Source organism: Paramacrobiotus metropolitanus, unplaced genomic scaffold (genome assembly GCF_019649055.1).
Source record: "Paramacrobiotus metropolitanus isolate TYO unplaced genomic scaffold, Prichtersi_v1.0 Parri_scaffold0000014, whole genome shotgun sequence".
NCBI classification, from domain to species: domain Eukaryota; kingdom Metazoa; phylum Tardigrada; class Eutardigrada; order Parachela; family Macrobiotidae; genus Paramacrobiotus; species Paramacrobiotus metropolitanus.
This window is the reverse complement of record NW_026570234.1, coordinates 87,860-110,721: the sequence shown is the minus strand read 5'-3', so window position 1 is coordinate 110,721 and position 22,862 is coordinate 87,860. Positions and strand designations below refer to the sequence as shown.

At 40.9% G+C, this 22,862-nt stretch overlaps 4 protein-coding genes across 5 annotated transcripts; 2 read left to right on the top strand and 2 right to left on the bottom strand.

Moving 5' to 3' along the window:
* Positions 1-1,797: 1,797 nt before the first annotated feature.
* Positions 1,798-5,649, top strand: LOC129584693 (organic anion transporter 3-like). The gene is made up of 8 exons (XM_055476982.1): positions 1,798-2,444; positions 3,084-3,144; positions 3,250-3,419; positions 3,499-3,695; positions 3,961-4,200; positions 4,293-4,427; positions 4,689-4,959; positions 5,110-5,649. Exons 1-8 carry the CDS (start codon positions 2,070-2,072, stop codon positions 5,461-5,463), a joined length of 1,803 nt encoding a protein of 600 aa, XP_055332957.1. The 5' UTR covers positions 1,798-2,069; the 3' UTR covers positions 5,464-5,649.
* Positions 5,565-7,999, bottom strand: LOC129584694 (threonine aspartase 1-like). 2 transcript variants are annotated; one of them, XM_055476985.1, is made up of 8 exons: positions 7,722-7,999; positions 7,489-7,557; positions 7,002-7,122; positions 6,833-6,911; positions 6,479-6,755; positions 6,213-6,393; positions 5,966-6,117; positions 5,565-5,880 (listed from the first exon to the last, which is right to left on the bottom strand). In XM_055476985.1, exons 1-8 carry the CDS (start codon positions 7,848-7,850, stop codon positions 5,794-5,796), a joined length of 1,095 nt encoding a protein of 364 aa, XP_055332960.1. In that variant the 5' UTR covers positions 7,851-7,999; the 3' UTR covers positions 5,565-5,793. The 2 variants fall into 2 exon arrangements, with proteins under 2 accessions (XP_055332960.1, XP_055332959.1); XM_055476984.1 differs by having other exon boundaries at positions 6,238-6,393.
* Positions 8,000-9,063: 1,064 nt separating this feature from the next.
* Positions 9,064-11,857, top strand: LOC129584492 (uncharacterized). Its single transcript, XM_055476666.1, has 8 exons — positions 9,064-9,371; positions 9,624-9,727; positions 9,981-10,002; positions 10,364-10,440; positions 10,556-10,638; positions 10,720-10,993; positions 11,228-11,512; positions 11,586-11,857. Exons 1-7 carry the CDS (start codon positions 9,153-9,155, stop codon positions 11,478-11,480), a joined length of 1,032 nt encoding a protein of 343 aa, XP_055332641.1. The 5' UTR covers positions 9,064-9,152; the 3' UTR covers positions 11,481-11,512; positions 11,586-11,857.
* On the bottom strand, positions 11,265-22,698 carry LOC129584739 (disintegrin and metalloproteinase domain-containing protein 12-like). Its single transcript, XM_055477050.1, has 24 exons — positions 21,676-22,698; positions 21,058-21,412; positions 20,438-20,553; positions 19,960-20,009; positions 19,466-19,627; positions 19,227-19,396; positions 19,063-19,147; positions 18,840-18,970; positions 18,084-18,480; positions 17,544-17,839; positions 16,604-17,371; positions 16,191-16,474; positions 16,031-16,035; positions 15,000-15,096; positions 14,614-14,877; positions 14,113-14,316; positions 13,543-13,789; positions 13,277-13,448; positions 13,060-13,176; positions 12,816-12,965; positions 12,621-12,740; positions 12,309-12,502; positions 11,888-12,006; positions 11,265-11,735 (listed from the first exon to the last, which is right to left on the bottom strand). Exons 1-24 carry the CDS (start codon positions 21,791-21,793, stop codon positions 11,575-11,577), a joined length of 4,782 nt encoding a protein of 1,593 aa, XP_055333025.1. The 5' UTR covers positions 21,794-22,698; the 3' UTR covers positions 11,265-11,574.
* Between the last annotated feature and the right edge of the window lie 164 nt (positions 22,699-22,862).

Genomic DNA, 22,862 nt, shown 5'->3' with positions numbered 1-22,862 from the left:
CAGTTTTCGTATACCTCAAAATAAGAGCAACCTCCCAGAGACCTACCACCTGTTTGTTAAATGGCACCTTGCAAAGAATGTGATTGCCAAGTGCATTGATCTCTTTGGGGAAAAAGCTAGTATTTAAAAGAAATTCGGAAGAGATTATTAGTTAATTACGATATTACTTGTTCTCAACTGTCCAGAATTTTTAATGGGATGAGATTAATTTTAATAATTCTCATACAGGCAGCCAGGGATGAGAATGGCTGCCTGTAAATTAAATACCGAGCCATCGTGAGTGAAACTCGTCGCAAACTTTTGAATGGCATCAGGAATTTAATTCCGACAGGTAAGTATTTCATCCAAGGAACGGAAACTGAAAGTGAGCTCTATTCCGTCGTCGACTTCTTCCATGTCAAGAATCATATAGTGTGAAAATTAACTTTTTGCAAAAATTTCAGAATTTTAAAATGTTATTGTTTATGTTAGTGCACGTACTGTTACGTGTTGCACTTTTGCAAGATGTTTATGTACTGCTGCATGTTGTACCAAGGTTTCTGTACTTAACTCATTCTGAGCAACTCACTTTGCTTTAGTTACAGTACACTACATATCGCACAGGAGCAACAGCCAATACGTAAGAAAGAGAAACAGCGAAAAACTAAAAAAAGAAGAAAATGTACGTATTAATTGAAATAGGTGAAGCGAAGAAAGGGAAAGAAGTGAAGAAGTGAAGGAAGTGAAGGAAGTGAAGAAAGTGACAAAAGTAATAAAATGAAAAAAGTGAAGAAAATTAAAAAAAGTGAAGAAAACGAAGAAAGGAAAGTGAAGTTTCGAATAGAACGATCAAAATTAAAGTAACTGCCTTTTTACCCCAGCCGCTCGCCATATTCTACCTACTGAATAATTTTAGTCCTTGATAGCTCCCGCCTTCGGCGGTCGGCACGTTAAAACTGCACTGATAGAGATAAAGGCAATGCCTTTATCTCTATCAGTGCAGTTATTTAAGGCAGTCAACATTTTTCAGTTCTCTTTTTAGGTATTATAAATGGTTAAACTCGTAATTGTTTGACGATTAATTTTACACCCGGTCTAAGAATTGATCGTGAGATACGAGTATCAATGGCAGGTTTAAAGTGACTTCAGCTACTACATGAGGATGCGGAATTACGGTTTTCAACTTCTTGTCGTCTGGGACTTTGCATAAGATTTCATGTAGGTAATATGGATGGATACCACAATGTATAGCAAGGGTCACAACTAACTTCGAGTAAATAATAATTTTTCTATCTGGCACTGCCGCATTGGATTAGCAGTTGCGGTTTTCTTTAAATTAATCTTCATTTTCTGACAAAAATTGATAGTCATTTCAAGTAATGCACAGATCATAGAATTTTTACAGCCTTATTACAACTGACTAGCAGATCTGTCGGTGCCTGTTTCAGTGGTGAGTCAAATTAAAGAGACACCCTCATAAAACGGTCAAATCTGCATTGTAGTGGGCATAACAAAAACCTATTTATTGGCAATTAAAAATTCCATCCTACTTGCACATAGTTACATAGGTGAAAAATGAGCAATTAGCCAAAAACTTTCTGTCGGTGTCTTTAGAGCGGTTGTGCTAACCTTTTAGCATAATGATGCCATTGTCAATTTCAATTAAAATCAAAAAGACTTATCGGTTCGGTGTATGCACATGTTGGAAACTATAAAAAGTAATAAGCAAGCAGCTACGTTGACCGGAAGGCATATTGCGCGCTATATAATACCCAGACACACCACTAGGTGTCACTTCATAAATCCATAAATCTTCGGCTGGGAAGGCTGGGCTTAATCTTGTCAGTTGACGCTAATTTATCATCTGGTAATAACTGAAATCATTGTTTCGCAGCAGAAAAATGAGAAACCGGTGTGAAAATTATGTGAAGAACTGCTATACAAGTCGATGTCGATATGTTGCTGTTTATGACATCATAAAACCAGGTTTCGTTACGTTTTTGTCGAACTGCCTTGTCCCGACCATCGAAAAGGCTGTTCCACATTAAAATCCTGATTACACGTTCCCGACATAATTAAAATACGCAAAGATGAATGAAGCCGGGCATGGAGCTGGATCCAGTTCTCGGAGTCTGGATAACGTGCTCCGTATCTTGGGAAATCCTGGCGCGTTTCAGATCATTCAGTTTACTTTGTTGGCGATCCAGTATCATCCGTTAGCTTTTAATGATTTTATGCCAATTTTCTATGGGCTGCCACCGCATAAAATACGTTGCCGCAATGATACGGGTGTCGCAGAGGTTTCGTCAAAATTAACTCAGAAGGAAATGGACAGTAGTACAACAGGATATCGGCTGTACGGGCCTATGCACTCAAACACCAACTTTTCGGATGTATGCCTTACGGGATGTCCGCATGGAATGGAGTATGTCTACCCAGAGAATCAATGGTCGATCATCGGTGACGTACGGAAAGCTGATCATATAGTTATATCATTAAAATTATACAATATTTACCGTTAAAACACAATATTATGACAGGCTTATGCATTGATGCATATTGTAAGCTACCATAAAAAATTATGGCACCTACAGAAATAAAAAATTTGTTGCAGTAAATACTGTTTCTTTCTACTGAAGTACGCTTATAAAAATATTTCCTACCTTTTTGTGGTTTAGCGCTTACTTGCAGATTATACGGTTTAATTGATGAGACACATGCATACGGGGTACTGTGCAATGAGTTTGCATATTTTATGCATCCAGTAAATTACATAAAATTTTTTGCAGGTTTAGAAAAAATACTTCTCTCAACAAAAACAGTACTCCATTTTTGAATATGTTGTAATGACGTGCTTTAGAAAGGAACAACTGCTACAATGTGCTAAAACAATACGCCAGCTAGAATTATCCGGAATTTTCTATCGACTATAGTGCTTATAAAATGATCTTACTCTATATCTTGCGAACATTCACTTGTTTCCGACTGTCACATCAGCTGCAGTTTGAAATGTTGTGACAACCGGAAATGCCGCATACCGCAGTACCACTGTCCTTTGTGTAAATGTTGTCATATAGTACAGTAACTTGTGCGTGACCTTTCAGATGGACCTGATCTGCGATAAAGCCTCACTTGTCAACTTGGCGTCGGTGATCTACTTTCTTGGTAATTCTTAAAATGGCATATAGTCTTAAGCTATTGTCCCAAATAAAAATATAATTTCAATCTGCTTAAACTGCAACGTTACAATAACTTCTGATAACACTCTAGGGCAAATTGCTGGGACACCGTTTTTTGGATGGGCAGCGGATAAATTTGGACGACGAATCACGCTGTTATTGAGCAACCTTGTGTACGCTAGTTTGACTGCCGGCTTGATATTTTCCCGTGACTTCCTGTCGTTTGCCATTCTCCGTTTCTGCGTTGGACTAGCAACACAAGTAATTACTGCATGGCATGACATCTGCAAACTATTTACTTTTTTGAAGTCGTACTTTAACAAAATGATCGGTCTGCCAGGGAATTAACAGCAGTTTTTACGTTTTGATTGTGGAGTGGCTTCCTCCAGAGCGGCGTAGAACATGGGGAGCGCTGGCAGAAGTGCAGTATACCATTGGGGCACTAATCATTATAGTCGTGGCCTGGCATCTACAAAACTGGCATCACATTCAGATATTTCTCGCCGCTTACAGCACTCTGGCTGTGCTTCTGATATGGTAAGCATTCTTTATTAAAACTTGAACCTCCGAAAGTTAGAAATAACGATAAACAAAATAATGGGCACAGTAGAATCGGCATATTTGTTATTTTAAACGGTGGAAGATTAAAAAAAAATTTTCTTTGAGAATACTGTCGAGAAAAAATAAGACGAAATCCACAGCATGGCTTCATGAGCGGATTACATAGTTATTATCAATTATGTGCCGCGGTTTGTATATAATAAGCAACATGGTATAACAACGGCTGCATGCATGTATGCAGGTTTGCTCCAGAATCTCTTGGATGGCTGTGCCTAAACAACAGAGGAAAGGAAGCCGAAAACTACTGCAACAGTGTCCTCAAATTTAATAGAATGAAGTTATCGTTCGACGAGGAAAAAGAAATCCAACTATTTGTCCAAACCGAACCACAGACCCCGAAAAGTGTCGCTGTGTATTCCTTCGCAGACTGCTTCCGGACACCGTACTTACGACGTACAACTTTGTTAAGCTGTTATATCTGGTGCGCCAGTTGAATTATTACACTTCTACGCAACGTTATTTACTAGCATTTTGTTAGTACTGGAGTAAAACTTATATATGTGAATTATCCAGGTTGGCTGCTTACGTGGGATATTTAGGTATACCGTACATGAGTTCAGAAATCGCAGCCAATATTTACGTTAACTTGATTACCAATGCCGCTCTGGAATTCATTCCCGTCTTCGCCGCAGCTGGAATCGCTTCCAGGTGAGAAAATACCGAGCGCTATATACTCGTATTATCGTTAATGACATATAGGTATTTAATTTACAAGGAAGTTAATCCTGTACTCTGTACTACGCTATTTAAACTACGATAACTAAAATAACTACGATTACTTTATTAAAACTCGTTTAAATTTGAAATCTGATTATAGTACATACTAGCTTATTATACTATCGTGTAGACTGTAGTGTATGTGCAGGTGCAGGGAATTTCGCCGGTAATAATGGCAACATTAAATTTTAGATTCGGCAATCGCGTTCCGTTAACTCTTTACTTTCTGATCGGTGGCATATGCTGCACCGCAGCCGGTGTTATACCAGGAAATACCTCTGCCGAAGTTATTGCACAAAACGTTGTATCTTTTGTCGGACGTATGTCACTGGTCGGCACAATTTGCATAATTTTTGTATATACGTCCGAACTGTTTCCCACGGTAATTCGGAACAATGGGTTCAACATGTGCAGCATCACCCTTCGAGTTGGCAGCATGATAGCTCCTTTGCTCCCTATTATGGTGAGTTATGAATCAGACTTGTGATGTAACCACTTGGGAGCTGGAAACGTACGCAAATAATTTCGGCATACAAGAATTTTGATTGTTTTTTCTCTGGTCGAGCGAGACTAAGAAGAAATAAAGTATCACAGTTAAAGTTTTCAATTTCAGTCAAGCCAAGCTGGTTATAAAGGCTCCGGATTCTTGTTGGCGGGATTGATATCCTTAGTCGCATCGGCAGCGTCCTTTTCATTGCGAGAGACGAAAGGCGAACCATTGATGGAGACAATTGACGACACTATACACATCACAGGAAAATCTCCTATGGCCAAGCTAGCCGAGTTAGCTAGCGAGCTGCGGAACCGTCGAAAGAACAAAACCACGACGCCTCCCTTTTCCCATGGGATAATTCTAACTGAACTGCCACTGCAAGCGCGGGCTCCAACCGTTCCCGTCCAAGGGCAAGATCCCTCCACCTTCCAAGATTCTGATGTCGATACCTTACCGGGTAAAAAGATAAGCTAGCATGTGGCGGCTTCTGCCCAACGAGAGGCAATTCCCACCACAAAAAAATGAAATGATCACCGCTCTTACAGAGTAGTGTCTGCAACAACGTCGTCACCGTACCATTAAACGGTAGCTTTTCATAAATCTAGGCCGCTCAGTGCATGCATTCCCGAAAAAATTAAAAACACTGGAATAAAAATACGAAACCAGCTTGCGCCACAAAGAAGCCTAACTGCATACAAATCAAACGCGCATCCAAAACGGACGGAATTTCTCAGTATCAACCAATAACCGCAAACAATTTACCAAACTCTAAAATTCTAAATTGTGGTTTTTAAGAACTTTGAGTTATACAGAATATCCCAGCACAGCCACGCTTTGCACATTAGTGGAACTGGAAGCATCCCGGGGAAGAAGAAGACGACTGAGTTGCGCCTATAGAGAAGCGCACTCTGAGCGCACACTGCATGTTTAAATCACGCAAAAATGCGACGAACACTATCACTTGCCACACGCGTACCTGAGGATTTTTACGGTTACTGCTAGCCATCGCCCAACAGAATCCCGGAGTAGTATGAACCACATGCAAAAATCCTTTGGCTGACTGCAGCCAGTCTGAAACCTGCAGCACCAGTGCACCCATGTAACGCGGATGGCAGCCGGTAATTCTTTCTAAAAATTACAACACACACTGAACCCTTTAGCAATATAGTTTCTACAAAAATTTAGGCACAAACGACTATAGAGGTGAGTAGTGAATTTCTTACTGGAATTAAGGAATGCACTGCTGACCTCCGACTCTAAGGACACATCATCCTGTTGTAAGGCATCACAAAATGCTTTGGCCAAGGAGGTCTGTATAATCTGCTCCCCTGTTCCCGACACGCAACAGGCGAACCCATCCGCACCAACAGTTTCACACCAAATACCGGCTCCGTATGTTGCCGCCTACGCGTCACACCATCAGCATGTCAAATCAGTATAAAATTCACGGTTGTCAAAAACCGGGCGGAATAAATGTTTGAGACGTTACCTGCCCGATTCTTCCGGAATATTTGAACGCAACACCCCCACTGGACGACGCCACCGCTATCACACCGTGCATATCCACAACGATTGCTCCCACGGTATCCAATTCGGATTCCGCATCATTCGGCGCACCAGAAGCGGTGGAAGTATCAACGCAATGCAGACTGCGTTTCTTCTCGTTATACTTCTTCAGCCGCGGTTCCGTCTGGTGGAAACTGAGGTCCACAGTCTCCACATTCTGGGATTTTGCAAACTGTACCGCTCCATCGCCGACGAATATCCTACCCGAAACCATGATTAATTTTATGCTCGCCTTGAAATTACCGAAATCGGGGAATTTCGTGCGGTACATACCTACATAGGAGCCACAAGACCGTCACGCGGCGACATCTGTTGATGAAGAATTTCACGAGCCAGAAGAACGGGATTTTTCACCCCTACGAATGTCAAGACGCACAAAATTTCTGGATGATCCAAATTTCAACAAACAGAACATGCACAGAGACAGCTAGCCTTTTTAACTGTACCTTTAACCGCACCACATGCACCAAACAGATTGTTCGAAGATTCCATGACCGAAGCATCACATTCGACAGTTCCATCTCGGGTTAAATTGGACCCCACTCCGGCATTCGTCAACGGATTATTCTAAGAAAACAAAATAAAAATTCCGGAACATTTTTGGTATCACCATCATGCTACAAAAACTACTGTAGTCACAGTTTTATTTTGATATTTTCACTACTTCGAACAGAATTGGAAACATTTGACGCATATGTGTACTATGTTGTCTTCTGACAGTTGTCGCAAAAAGAAATCTCGCAAATAGATTTTTGCAACTCATTTTCAGTGGGACTATTACACTCACGAAGAAAAGATTCAAGATTTGAGAGCGATGTAAGTAATGGAAAGAGCTAAGGTAATTGATAGGATGTTAACTGTTAAGATACTAAACCACGCACTCCAAAAGCAGCAAAATAAATACCAGTCGTTCCTAAACTATTTTCCACTTACCTCGAGCGCCACGACGGCAGCGCAAACCGCTTCCACCGCTGATGAGCCATTTTCCAAGGTCCGCAAAACCTAAAACATATGAAAATTTAAGCTAATCTTTCTTGCGTCCGGTGATTCGGGGAGTAATCTTCCGGAGTAACTGGTTCACAATATCATGAATGTTACAGGGTTTCAGGATGATGCTGTCCAACAGAACAACCGCTTCGAAATATTATTAGGTGCTGTTAGCGTACCTCACTGCAGACACTGCGACAAAGCGAGATAAATAAACTATTATTGTGGCTGGCATAAAAACCTGCGCCACAGTGGACTGCAACAAATGCTTTGGCGCTTTGGATGGCGACTGTTTTCTCCATGCCCATGGAGCTCGAATCCCTATCCCACGGTGTATCTTCGACTTAAAACAATCGCCAATCCGAATACTGTCATTAAGCTTGATATTGAGGTCGCCAGGTTTTAATGCATCAACCTCCAAACTAAAGAGATTTTCCAGTACATACAAAACTCAACGAGTGCTACTGTAGTTACTAGTTACGGTCAGTCATGTACGCTTTCATGGGCGGTCGCAGTTGTGTTTACCGTGGAAAGTTGGAACGCCCGGAACTTATGGGTTAGGAAGCTGGAACTTTCAAATTTCGTTTCATTGTTATTGTTAAAAAGTTTAGCGGTGCGGCCGGTGCCTATCATTGCTGTAACAAATGCCCTAATAATAACAATAACAATTAATAAATAATAATCACAAATAAATAAAATATAATACTCCTTAATAATAATACTAAGAAATAAATAATACTCTTTACTTCTTCCTTCTGTGTTTTTATTTTTATCAGCGTGATAGCACCGTGGTTAAAGTATTCATCTTGGATCAGTTTTATATTTTTTTCGAAGAAGAAGGCTGTACCCAAACGTATAATATTTAACAATAATAATTATTTATCTGAAAATAACAATATTTATAGTAGCAGCGACCCAGACAGACTGGTCGCTCGCCTTCCATTGCATTAAATAACGAAACTGCACTACATACTTTACGTTTAAAAAATCCTTACAACTTACAAGCACAAGGACCCAGATTAACGGACATAAGTCATCATAAGTTGGCTATATAACTTGAATCATACGGGTATAGTTTTACAGACGATTGGTAATGGTTCTTGTGAACGAAATTAACGAAATTTTTTAAGGCAATACGATACTCGTATACGACGTATAGTACAATAAATGTATGCGCATAACTGCTTAATAGTTAATAATATTATTAACGTTTGTTTTCCTCTTCCGGCTGCAATCTGCAGTCCGTGACCTATCATTCTGACTAATATCAGCATGAACACATACCGGTAAACGGTAGGTGCGATCAAAACCACGGCACAGCAATGAACGGCGAAGTACGTACCCACCTACATAAAATACACCCCTGGAGATAGGTGATTCCAATGGATTTTTGAAGAATACCTCATCAACAAGATCATTATTTTCAGGCGCGGGTCATCTGCCACCACTCACGTTTCAGTACTTTTACCTGTGTTTGTGCCGTCTTAAATCTTAATGCTTCAGAAAGCCATGAACTATCAGAAGCCGATACATCGGCGGTAATATTGACTCCCATTATCCATTGTGGACTTCTTCAAGAATTGTTATACTGGCTACACCAAAAACCATTAATGCCAGTATTAAAATTGCGACATTATATTAGGAAAAGATATCGGATTATTAGTGATTGGAAAATTTGTTGTGTATGGTATTTTTATTTCTTTGGTTCAACTTCGACGATGTTACGTGCTCTCTTGTTTGAAGCCCTGAAAGTTGGTCTGCTTTGCAAGCCTCTCCCAGTTGTTATTGGAAATTACCGATATCTCGGATCGTACTATGTTTATGGATCGGTAAAGAGTGCCTTAAAATAACGGATATGTGGCAAAGAAAAAATCTGCTCGAGCAGTTTATAATTCGAGTAGGGTTATAAAGCCCCTTAAGTAAGGTTATAATTCGTATTGAACCAGTTTTAAGATAACCGAAAGTCCGAAACATATTATTATTCTGCTGTACTCGTAGTACAGGTACTCTGGCACTCGTTACTACAGTAATGACAAATAGTTTATAATAAAATTAATGATAGTCGCAAAAATTTTATGAAGGGAGATACATACATCACGACGTACCAAAACCACGGTGGTCCGAAAACCGGCACACATAAATGGGTCGTGGAATGCCTGGACGGAGAGGCAGCAGTTGGAATCCAGTTAGTAAATACTGTAATTACATAAATTAATATTAAAAATATTTTACCAAAATTTATACAATATTCCAACATCGCTGATAGTGTATATTCCATTGAAAGACTTTTGTTTGCCGAAAGCCGTATCTCTACTGCAAAAACATTCATACAGTAAATTCGCTAACACAGAGAAACATGCGGAGATCTGTGTGACAGACTCAAGATTATTTGTGACTCTTTTTTTAAAAAGTTTGATTTACACCGTTCATTTTTGTAGAGATTACGCCATGGATTTCGAGGTATGTGGTATGATTTAGGTAGTATTCTGCTGCTAACTTGCTCCGGAAGGTTTTAAGGCATGTACAAAACCATAATTTTTTTAGAGTCGTTCCCGATATCGGGTATCGGTAATTGTAGCTCGACCTGATAAATAAAATAATTTTATAGTAAAAATACGAGTACTTCGTATTTCGGCTACTCGATAGCTGTTGGGGGACTGGCTTTACAGTTGCATCACAAACAGTTTGTGGTATTAACCGCGTACAGAAACGAGAAATGCTTTGTAAATATAAAATATTTTTAGATTGTACTTGTACAACGTACATCAGGATGAATTTCGTTCAAAAACACAAAAACGATTAACTACTTGATTAATTGCAGCGAGTGGAAGCATTACAATGCAAATTTATGTTTCCGTTCAAACCGCCTTCCAAAGGAATTTATCCTTACTACCCACAGTAAGTGCATGGTGTTTACTGTGTACACGACACTTACCCGTAGGAGATCCGAAATTCGCAGTCACGTTTCAGTAATAATTTCAAATTTGTCTGGATCATATAACCGCTTTTGCAGATGTTTCGTTAAAGACTTTCGCCTGAACTTCTTCTGCTATGATCCGAGAAACTCTACTCTCACCGCAAATACCTTCATTACTGGTACCTTTAATATTGGTCAACATCAACTTCGGTTTGCAGAAGCAAGACTTCTTAACAATTCTTTGTTGTTTTCATAACTAGGGATATTTGACGACGAACTAAATTTCTTTACGTGGCGTGCCGTCGCTGATGACAATCAACCATATAAGTGCTGCAAAACACCGAAAGGTTACTACATTGACTATGTGTCCTGTTATTTCCAATCCACTCATGACCAATATGGAGAATTTTACGATTCAACAACATATAATTTGGTCAATTGTGCTACTGGCTACGTAATGACCGGGATGAAGAAAAAGGTCAACCCGCTGACGAAAAATTACAACATGGACTGGATCCATTGCTGCCGCCTGGGGTACTTCTACTTCGTTAGCATTATTCCATACATATACTTACTATACGATACAGCGTTTGAAAAACATTTAATGATAATTTTTGAACTTTTTTATGATCCCAGTCGCCCCACACACTATTCACAATGCTCGAAAAATACCGTCCGGTCAATGTTATTCCTAGAAACGCAGATACCCCATGCCATTTTAATATTGTACCTTGTATTTCATGATATTGTTAAAAATCTGGTGTTCAGGTACGGCATCCCTGCAGCCATTTCACCACCAGTTGCGTACTCTGCCAGCGGAATGCCGTCATATGTCGCTCAACATTTAATGAAAGAACTTCCGCAATCATCACTTTATCAAGCACAATATCGAGCACCGCAACATAGCGACTGTAATAGTACGAATGCCGATTCCCCAAACGGTCCACGGTGCTTCTGGAGTTCGCGTTTCATTCCGGCCAGAACAAAAAGAGCTATTTATCTTCCAGATTTCGAAGACTAAAAGAATAAATGCATAACCACACAAGCTAAAATGTAAGAAGCGTACTAAGTCTCCAGATGAAGATCAAACTTTGAAGGATAAAACAATGCCATATTCATTTTACAGCGAATTTCACATCATCCACGCTGCAGTTCAACGATATCCGACTCTGAATAGCGGTAGGAGATTTGCTTTCGATGAACAAAATGTCCAATGCCGCCAACTTTCCAGCGACTCTCAGCGACGACGAAATTGCTGGACACACCTTTTTCGATGCTGTATCGTAAATTAACCAATTAAACCTGTGTCCCAACTTAAATATTTAAGTGATATGCTTTTCCACGCAAAATAATATTAAAAAAATTAAGCTTCGACATATAATACGAGTAGGCAATGCTGGCTGCAGGGTTGAGAAAATCAAAGATCACCTGCATAATCGTCGCGAATCTGGTCTAAAACATCCTCCATAACAACCTGTTCGGTTCCCGTGCGCTCGTATTCCATAACTACTGCTTTCAAAAAAGCTTTTTCCAGAACAGTGGCAGACCTAAAAAGCTTTTTGTTCAACCAGCTGGAATTTTAAAGTCATCAAGCTGAGTCACCTTTCATTTTTACTGCGATCAATCAAGTGCATAAAAAACAAGAAATAATTTTACTTACATCAGCTATTCAGTAGTCCGTACTTGTACTCGTAATCTCGTATGTTTAACCGTTCACTGTGTTTATTCCACACAAACACACAATTTACGGACAACCAAATTCATGATTACTCAAATTTTAGATAGCCACTAAAACCCTGATTTTTACGAAAAATCGAACATAACACCTTAAAACATTTTGTGTTCTTACTTCATATAAACAAATTTTGGAGAGTTCATAAGTTCATCGCAAGCCGCTTGGATGTCTTCAACGGAAACAGAAACCATGTCGGACGCTTTGGCAAATTTACCAGACTTATCAGTGGCCAGCTTATCCTCCGCAATCGCCCTTGCGCTTCGACAAATTTCTAAAACTCTTCGAGCATCTCCTGAGATTGATGCCACCTAGAAAGTATCCGTACAGCACAGCCAACGTTAAGATAAATAAAATCGTTCCAGCTTGTAAAATCTCAAAACGTAATCGAAATCTGACTTCATCCAAAATACAATTACACAAACTAACCCGTTTCGATGCTAACATCATCGCATCATCATTGAGTTTCGTATCTTTTTTCAAGTGATACAAAACAACCTGTTCAAGCTGGGCGGATGTATAAGGATGAAATGCCAAGCGGTGAAAGGCCTATGGGAAAAATTAACAACCGACAATAATTTTTACGATACAAACACAATGCTATTTAAAGTTTTTAATTAATACCAAGCGGCTTTCAATGCGGGCCATCAGCATTTTTTCAGGTAAATCCATGGTGTTGGCGATGGAGACAATTATCAATCGTGAACTGGGCTGTTGTGGCCATTCAAACAAATTGTACAAGATCTTCTGCGTTCGAACATACAACAAATCCATCTGTTAACGCACGAACACTATTAATACACCAGCCTGATATACAGTTCCTTCAGTGTGTTTACTCCTTCGTCACTGCATGCATTTGATTACTTACTTCATCAACAACAACAATCACAGGGGATTTCCCTTTCGCATCACGTGATCGATAGTGCCGGTCAAGCATCCTCAGAGCGTTAGCTGGCCCAGCCATTTTATTCTGGTTGAAAACATCCTGAAAAATAAATTTCCAAGTCTTTATTAAACTCACAGAACCGCAAATTCATATTCTGCTCGCTGTCAACACTCAAATAACCATATCCTCAAAATCATACTTTTGCCAAGATTGCGTACGCTTGTTTTGCATCGGCCAGTTTCATCCCGTTGATCTCAGAATATATAAAGTTCGGAAGCCGCTTCAGCTGATTCTCAGCTCTGAGGTAATCCAAAACCTTGTTAACAGTGGCAGTCTTTCCAGTTCCTGGCATTCCGGATATGTACATACATCTTCAGAAAATGAAAAGAAGTCGTGTTAAAAGTCGCACAGGTGACCCTCAACTGTATAATGTTGCGAGAGATTTTATTCTCGTACAAGACATACCCGCCCGTTAAACCGACAAGATGATCCCGAATGAATTCATAAATCTCCGTAAATTCATTATCACGGCACGGATAGCTGTACTGTTCTGGGCGGCATTTCTCGACATCGACGGTTGGGAGTTTCTTTTCCACTGGCAAAACTGCCGAAACTGGCCGGGTGTTCGGCTTTTCGTTACGTGGGACTTTGCTGGCAGGCTGCGGACTAGCGGAGGCATTTCTCTTGCGTTTTCTTGAATTATCCGCAGTGACTATGAAGAAATCTATTGTTGTAATACAGAATGTTGCCCTTCATACTAATACTACTCAAACTTCGGCGGCTGATTTGATGTCAAACCCCCCGCCGTAACCGCAGTCGCGTACAATACTAAACCGTTTTTGAATAAATTTTATAGACGATTTTCAGTGCAGAATGTACCAAGGTTTTGAACGATCCTGCGCAATTACAGTTCACATAACTTTAAATAAGCAAAGAAAACAGAATATAATAAAGCAATATAAGCTGGTAAAAATAGCCCCAGGCCCCCAACTGAAAACTTCTATAAAATGCAGAGCAAACATGCTGAATATTTACCAGAAATATTCACAGTGTTTTTCTGCACTGCAGGGACAGCAATCGTCTTGCCGCGGGCGGCATGCGCCTTCCTGGAATGAGCGGAAATTTGATTGGATTTCCCTGGGACATGGGTCTCATTTTTTTTAGTTTCCACCACCGTTTCTGCTCGGCGACGTAACCTGCTCGCCACAGGCGCCTCTGTCTCCGGGCTTGTTGTGGGCCCTAAAATGTAAGTGATTACTGCAAACTGAATCCTACTCCAGAAATGTAAATTCATATGGTGAAAGCGTCGAAGCGAAATGCGAAAAGCGTCGAAGTACTGCAAAACGATGTGTTTCCACTTACTCCTCCAGCAAAATCGAACAGAACGGACAAAAAATCCGTCAAACGTTAAAATTCCTTGTTATACTAGCACTAACACTATCACATCGTCGTTATTGTAATACAATTACTAGTATAACAACTTGCTCCACGCACAATTATAACACTTGCTCTTTCTGCGAATACCATTTTACCAACCGTTTTTCACAGGCTTTCCCTTGGCATCTTTATTATTGTCCTTTGGCTTGGTTTCACTTCGGACTTGCACTGCATGTTTCTGGAGCAATACCGTTTTGTTCTGCTTTGCCACTGCGGAAGAAGAAGCAGCCCCTGACAAACCAGCGCCCCGTTCGGGTCGCGCAGCACCTTCAGTATTTCTGGGTCGCAGTCTTTCCCTGTCAGCAGACTTCGCACTCTGCGTAATCCCCTTACTCGAAGACACATTTCCTGCCTTGTCTTGCGCTAGAAACCCAAGGGATATAAGCGTGCCGCAAATACGAAGTAATATGATGGTCTTGATATTATGGTTTCGAGCTTCGAAAAGCAAAACTGCTGCCAAGTGTCAGGGCTCACTCAGTACGTACCTTTGGGTTCCTGTGCTGCCTTTAAACGCTGGCTTTCTCGGCGCTTCTTCTCTTGCACTGTGCGAGCCATAACTGGCTGCGGCAGATCGATTAAAAGCTATCAAGAAGTTAAAACTTTAAAACTCATTCAACGGGAACAGGGAGCACAGAAAACACAGAAAAGCAGAAAGTCTTCAAATTTTAAAGATCAAAAAGCGCTCACATAATTTCCCACTGAAAGTGACTGAAACTGCTAAACAACGAGCCGTCAGGCGGGTCTCTTGAAGTCTTTATTAACAGTAAGTATTGTAAATATCTTCCACGTAACTGCCTTCCGGTAAGACTACTTCCGGTTATCGTACTTTTAGTAAAAACGCTCTTTTATTTGGGTGAATTGTATAGTTTGTACGTATTTTATCGATATACGATGGTACAGTACATAGTACTTACTGTAGCTGTACTGTTAGCAGCCATTTTCTTATTGAAATTTCAAGATATTTTATTGTTAACACCTTTAGAAACAGAGTTAGATCCATTCGCTTGTTCCCATAGTCCCATTGACATTGCCGGGTTGAGCCCCCGGTAGAAGCAAAGATAACATCCAAATAATCCAATCACGGGGATAATTTTTGTGTTTTTTAATTTGTTTGTGGTTAACTTGCCAAATTTAATATTTCAGGGTTTTTCTCAAGCGCAAAGTGTCAGAAACAAAATTCAAGCATCAGGTAGATGACGTGATGGTAGGCAGCGAATCATTGCACGGTTTGTACCAGGAACGTTTGATAATAATACTTGAATATCGTCAACTGTTTGCCGAACGAGATATTTAAAACAAGTGAGTATTTATATTGTTGTGTTTTTCTCATAATACTACTATTCTGATGATTGTGCCCTTTCATATCGGTGTGCCTTCGTACTGTATATGCCTCAGTACTGTACGTTGGACTTGTCTTACTGTTAGCGGGGACAGAGACAGTCAATGAAGAACCCGTTTTCCACAGTACGTTTCTCAACCACAACAGGGCCATAGGCAAAAGCAATCTCTTTTTTACCAAATCTGCCATAGCGATTCAACAATGAACATAAAGCGACTAAAAATTTGAAACCACCGAGTTTATCTACACAAACAAACACTACATGACAAGATTCGGCAAGCCCACGGATAAAAGCACAGAAAGCGCAAGCAAACAACTGCTATCATTCAGTTTCGACTTTCAAACTTTCTGGCCATCTCTGCAACAGACATCTTTGGTGCGACATCGCCAGGAGCATCTGGCTGTTTGGTATGACTGGTACCCCCATCGCTTGCCGCCAGGCGAGATACAGGTGGCGCCGGCGGTCTAAACACCGGTCGGGATTTTTTCAACGATCCAGTGGCAGGCTTCGTACTGCTGCCAGCTGGTCGCGGCGGCGGAGGTGGAGGCGGAGCGGTCCGCACGGGTTTTATTGCAGGATCAGCACGTAGAAGATCCTCTTCCGAAGCAGACCTGGGACCTCTGTAATGGGGATATTACAATTTAAAATAAGTCAAAAACACACGGTGCAATGCATCCCAAGCAAATTTAACCCCAGCAAAGACTAAATTGGAAAACAAATGGTTGTCGTACAAGTACAGGATGGCTTACTTGAGATCCCGTGGCGGAGATCTATTGGGTGCAAAGGAGAACTTTCCTACGTCATTTTCCTCTCGCACAGCTTTAGGCGGCTTCGATGGCAAAGGGGGTGGTGTCTCCTTTGCTGGAAATCCCGCATTAGAAGGGCCAGGATTTTTCCAGAATAATTTGGACATCCCGCCGTTTTGATAAATGACAACTTCGCTATCCGATACGGGCTGTTGCTGCATAACCGGGACCGAAATCTGCGCTTTTGTCCTGTCTCGCCCAATTGGTTTTCCGTTTTTCTCTGTCCCACTCACCTTTCCGTTTTCACTGACTTTAGGCGGCGGTGGGGCAGAGCTTGTAGGAGGCGGCGGTGCCGGTCGACCTCGTGTCCGCTGATGTTTTGACCTCATCAACATCCAATCTTGAATGCGGTGTCGAGCAATATACAAAAACAGAATGGCAGCCAGTACCGGCACAACGAGAAGGAATATTATCAGCATGGCATCACGCAGGCGATGGTACGAGCTGGGATCGGTAGCCGGCCCGCTGTCCGCGCTACCACCGTATCCGCCGCCGCTGCAGTAAGGCGGACCGTAACCGGTGTTGCAGTGGCAATGGCCCAAATTATTACAAATCCCCGCACCGTTGCACTGCTGGGAGCAATCCGCTCCCGGAACAAGTGACACATGCGTGCAGACTTGGTGGAAGCACATTGATGAATCACCACATTTGGCTCCGTTGGGAACCATTCCGGGATCCTGCACGGACAATCCCAGATCGACATAAGCCCCCCTACGAGTATAAATGGTAAAAAACGAATTCAATAAATATTCACTGCACATAAATACACCTGCTACGACTCAAAGCTAAAACGCGAAAATCAAACTGATATCTGCATCATTACGGAAGATAAAAAATGCATGGCGTAATATTTGTTTATATATAAACCAGCGAGCGCTCTTACTTGCAGTTTGTGTAGGTCGTCTTTGCAGGGATAAACGACTGCACGATCGATGTGGATGTATCTAATCCAAGTGCAAGTCTATCAACTTGACTCGTGCAGTGAAGCAAGCCACACCGTAAATCTCGAACCGCGCACTGGGAATATGTTTTGCTAGATCGGTTACGACCACAGTTCCCCTCCGCAGTCCCTTTAACGTTCAACTCGAAACACTTATTTTCGGCCACGGCTCCTGTCATGCCCCATAATGTCAAGCATTGATCGTTATGGGTATTGCAGGACCCATCGTAGCAATATGCCTACCAAAATTCGGGAAAAGTATATCAGAATTCAGGACGTAGTGCAATGAAAAATTAAACTGCCACAGTAAAGGGCACTGCAATTTCACAAGCAAATGAAAGCGGGCTTTCAACACATAACTGACGCAAAACCAATTACGATACAAAAAACGCAGTAGTGAAAAATCTGTTATGCTTGCACCGAGATACTGTACGATCGTTAAAACCACTAACCCAAAATTGATAAAAGCAGCTTTAGCAATACCTCTCCCTTTTTACATTCCGTCCCATCACTCTTCCACACATCATCAGGGCACACTCCACTCTTTCCATCACAGTATTCTGGGAGATCACATTCGCCTGACGGTGCTCGACATACCGATGCAACCATCTTAGGCGAACAGGTATCCATATCACAACACAATCCATGACCACACGTTGAATTAACCGACAATTTGCAGGTGCTGGCTATGCAGCATTTATTCCGGCAATATTCCTCTGTGCCGCAATCACATTCCTCGCCGTCCTCCAAAAACCCATTACCACACGACGGGCCCACAACGTGTTTTGGCGGTCGTTCCAAGCATTTTCCAATGCCGCGTTGAAGATTATCATCCAGATACTTATATGAACATGAAGACCAATTGGAAGGCGTCAAACCGCTAGAACAAAGCCATCGAATGTAAGCTAAATGTAGTACTGTGAAAATCACACTTCGATACGCGCTATGCAAAAATTACCACTCCGAAAAAAAGATCCCAATAAAAAAACGGCCACTGTTTTATTAAAACTGAAAATTATTGTTTCTACGAACACTGCCGAAGCTTGGGTTTTATTTACGTATACGTAGCTTTCGCTGTTGCGGAAGCTCTTCTGTTATGAGTAGTCTACGACCTATTGCAGGGTACACCTGATGGATTGTCGAAGCTGTTAAGGTAATTAAGAAACAACAAAAACAGCTGGCCACATTATCAATTTACACTGTCATTACATAACGCAAACAAAAAGCATCGATCTTTACACTGAGGCTGGAGTCATAATACACCGGTCCTCAGAACACTTGCAATCGGTGTAGTCGTGTTCCATTCCGAAATTATGACCCATTTCGTGAGCAATTGTGGATCCTACTGGTCCAGGCAAACGACTGTGGTCCTAGTTTAAATTAAAAAAAGAATATGGCGTTAAAAACAAAAACGTTATGATGCAGGATCTCTTCCGGGTAGTCCGAACTTCAGAAATTTTACCTTGGCAATACCACCAGAAAACTCGTATGTGCACATTTGACCTTTCAGCGCTTTCCCCACAACGCTGGCCGAGAATGTTGCCGCCCTATTCCACAAAATTTGGTTAAAAACAATCGTATCTATCGCACTTACCCAGACCGTCTAATGAATCACCCACAACTTACGTGACTAAATAAGCATTGTCATTTGGCATCCTCGTCAGCAGATCTTCCTTCCTGTATTTCAAGAAATTATTTAGTGTCCTCTCTGAATCATTCACAATCGATATCTTGTCCTCCGTGGACCATATCTCCACTCCGATAAGTGCCACAAAAATATTTAACGGCCAATACAACTACAAGAACATGGGCGCCAGTTTACAAACTGTAACAGTAGCCATAACAATGGACAAAACGCTACTTACGGCATTCACAACGTTGACGATATCGATAAATCTAGACGTGATCAGACTTTCGGAATGATCGTATTTATCGTAAAGTCGCTTGTCGCCGACTAGGACCAGCTCAACATACAACGACGACGCATTGCTCATCGACGGCGGTTTGATGCTCCGGCGCGTCCTGCTCTATAAACATCAACAGATAATTTAGACTTATCAACTCATGAAGTGATTCACAGTAAGCAGCCAGTCACGCACGGTGACCAGGAGTTTATAAAACCCACGCAGACAGACAGGAACAAGAACCCTGGATGCATAAGCTCGATAAAATGGGTTAGCGTCTGCCAAATTCATTATTTATAGCTAACAAACAATCTAACGTCGCCTGGTGGAGCAGGGAGCGGCATAGTCCGCTTTAACGTGTTTAAAACTCAGTAGTATCTATCGGAAAGTTTATCGACCTATGCTGAAACGTTAAAAACCGTTTGACTTTTTCAACTGCTTTATACAATACTTACGGAATGAAAATGGAGACCAGTAGCATTCAAATCCTTCTGCAAATCAACACCTGCAAGCAGAAAAAATATTCAACCATCTTGGACATCAGCTGAATATATCTTCGGTGGCCAAGTCTCATTAATACAAAAAACTGAATCTGAAGATACTCACACAGTAAGTAATTCGTTCAATTTGCGTACTGGTTAGTTCTTATTACTCAGTAATATCTCAAAATCAGAAATGATAATTTTACCCTTAAAATCATCAGCAAAGTTAGGAACACGAAAAATATACGTTCCACGAAATACAGAAAAGTGGCTGAATTAAGTGACACACATAACAGAATTGTCTGTCCAGAATTCAGGTTAACCTTCTCCTGTCAGCAGCGGCATCTGCCACGAGGAATTCTTTAAAAATTCTCGATGACAGCATAAATTTGCACATTCACCTAGTTTCAGGCGTTAAGCCTAACTTAACACATTGAAAAACATGCCGTACCGCATAACTTTTCCACGGGAATGCTATCGGATTCTCTTGTAACTATCACACTTCGTCGGTCATGACCGGCTGGTTGAAGATGGTATGTTTCCCCACTACCATCCTGAATGTACCCCCTAGAGCAAAAACATGCAACCTCAAAATTGTTTATTCATGAGAATCTTCACACTAACAAGGAGTTCTACAATGTTGCAATCGTTGAAGTAAATACCAGTAATTCTTAACGCAGCAACATGTACTGTATGTACTACTGACCAGTGAGTACTGTGCTCGTACTCAAATATCGACCTGCTTCAAAATTTAATATGCAAATTCAACCTTTTTCGATATCTACCACGAGAATGACCACATGCATTAAATCATTATTCATGCTTATTAAATCAGTCGTAAAAGTAAAACAAAACCAAATTTCAGATTAACTGTCATTTAAAATTTCAGCTAATATTTCAGCTAATAACTGAATCAATTTTAAATGATTTTTATCAACCCCAGCCGAAAGCGTCACAAGACATGTTGCCAGTGCGCTAATGACGTCAAATAGATCAATTGATGCCTAATTCATCCATTTCTGGTTGTTCTGTATTAATACTTTTAAAACTATATGTGTCAAAGAAACGTACGTTATTCCGGAACGGCAAATGCTGATTGCCACGGAGGAATTCGCGATTCCCACCAACTGACCACGATAGTGGCATTTCTCAACGACGGGATGGTGAACTTCATAATTAGCGCCTTTAACCACTGTCACGGCAAATTTATCCGCGACCAGTGCCACATTCAACTTCAGCGCAATATCGAAATCTTTTCCAAAAGCAGAAAATCGCAAGCGCTTTCCACTGGGTACTGCGCTATCGGCTTCCAGGGTGAAATTTTCGAAAACGTCGCGTCTGCTCCTGGCAGTGCGATCATTTTCCACTAACGGCGATATCACCGCGTTGACTCGTTCATATCCATAGAATTCATCCAAGATATCATCTAAATTAAGGCCAAATTAATGATTTGCAAAAGGGGCACGTGTGCTGATTGGCAGTGCTGATAACCCGCCATGCTTGCTAAAGATAGGCAAATACAATATGCTCGCTATCGCAATGGTTACCAACCGTGCATGACGAATTAGTCATTGCAAATACAATTTACTACGAAATTTACAAGTAACGTAAACTGGCTGTTTATTCAAGAACCTGAACAAATGTTTCGGCCTTGATCAAGCAAATGTGACTAAAAAGTCACTAAATTACCTCTTTTTCCCGTAATCCCGTAGACACAGCCAAATGTTACAAAAAGCCAGAAAAGCGTACTCATATTGAATGCTCGAATGGCCAAAAGCAAAACGCGACTCTTCCTCCGACATATCATGTATAATCAAATACACATGCGGATAATAAGAGAATCCTCATTTGAACTGCAACTTGCAAGCGATGGTTCATGGATGATTAGCGTTTTAGATGTAGGACGAAAAATGAACGAGAGGAAATCTATCCATGAATTTCACGTTCGAACGAGAAAAAGTGACTAAAGTCTGGTGATTATCAGTGGCAATCCTTGGTAAAAAACCATGCTAAAGAAGAAAAATATTATCGTCGAATTAAGGAAAAAATCGAGCAAATCATCGAAATCCTTAAATTCTGGTCCTGGCGGTCCAAAGTAAACAGGAAGTTCTTGTATTCCCCATCCCGTGTGACACAGAATGCAATAATTTAGGCCAGAACAGTAAAGAAGCTGCGCAAGTTTTGAAAATAACAGTTAACTGTAACCTGCTTAGCCGCAGTAAATCTTACAAATGCTAACAAAACGATTTTTATAAGAGCAGGAAGTCAGGAAACACGTGCGAAGTTAAAGTAAATAAATCACCGAAAGTCAAAGGACTGAACAAGGATCGGGTGATCGAAATTAAGCGTAGAAAAAATAATAAGACTAGCGTAAACTGGCGACAGCCACAGTGAGCCACTGCACCGCACTCGCCTAATGGTAAGATCGAGTACACGTACTTACGCTAGCGGCTTCAGATGACTACGCTCATTCATGAGCTGCACTTCTACTCGTACTAATAGCTAAATAGCAAAATAGTAATAGAGTGCGCTTTATAATTGTTAGATATTAATATAAATATGCTGTACAGGTGCCGTACGACACATTAATATATTAATTATACTTAATATTGTTTCTGAACTTCATAGTGTAGTGGCACCAGCGGCGGCACGATTTTGCAAGCGTAAGTATATTTCAAATTTGTATCTATATGAGCTGTCTGATTGTATCTACTTTACGCCCTAACCCCGTACATACAGTCTTGTTCCAGCAGAAAGAAAAAGTGTTAAGGAAAAACGGAAGCAAGTTGGTTAAAGTGTTACCACAGAAAACTGTAAAATTATAAAACATGAATATTACCTCCAATTCAAATAAACATGAATATTCTGTTGCATTG

Excerpts from the sequence above, each read along its gene's own strand:
- LOC129584693 (XM_055476982.1), top strand. The coding sequence starts at position 2,070 with ATGAATGAAGCCGGGCATGGAGCTGGATCCAGTTCTCGGAGTCTGGAT. Across the intron at positions 3,696-3,960 it reads CTGGCTGTGCTTCTGATATG|GTTTGCTCCAGAATCTCTTG; the intron begins GTAAGCATTCTT and ends GCATGTATGCAG. Across the intron at positions 4,960-5,109 it reads CTCCTTTGCTCCCTATTATG|TCAAGCCAAGCTGGTTATAA; the intron begins GTGAGTTATGAA and ends TTTCAATTTCAG.
- LOC129584694 (XM_055476984.1), bottom strand. The coding sequence starts at position 7,850 with ATGGGCATGGAGAAAACAGTCGCCATCCAAAGCGCCAAAGCATTTGTT. Across the intron at positions 7,123-7,488 it reads CTGCCGTCGTGGCGCTCGAG|AATAATCCGTTGACGAATGC; the intron begins GTAAGTGGAAAA and ends TTGTTTTCTTAG. Across the intron at positions 6,756-6,832 it reads GACGGTCTTGTGGCTCCTAT|GATATTCGTCGGCGATGGAG; the intron begins GTAGGTATGTAC and ends GGTTTCGGGTAG.
- LOC129584492 (XM_055476666.1), top strand. The coding sequence starts at position 9,153 with ATGCCAGTATTAAAATTGCGACATTATATTAGGAAAAGATATCGGATT. Across the intron at positions 10,441-10,555 it reads ATTTATCCTTACTACCCACA|ATGTTTCGTTAAAGACTTTC; the intron begins GTAAGTGCATGG and ends CCGCTTTTGCAG. Across the intron at positions 10,639-10,719 it reads CGCAAATACCTTCATTACTG|GGATATTTGACGACGAACTA; the intron begins GTACCTTTAATA and ends TTTCATAACTAG.
- LOC129584739 (XM_055477050.1), bottom strand. The coding sequence starts at position 21,793 with ATGATATGTCGGAGGAAGAGTCGCGTTTTGCTTTTGGCCATTCGAGCA. Across the intron at positions 17,372-17,543 it reads ACGACCTACACAAACTGCAA|GGGGGCTTATGTCGATCTGG; the intron begins GTAAGAGCGCTC and ends TTATACTCGTAG. Across the intron at positions 16,475-16,603 it reads TCTCCGCCACGGGATCTCAA|AGGTCCCAGGTCTGCTTCGG; the intron begins GTAAGCCATCCT and ends TCCCCATTACAG.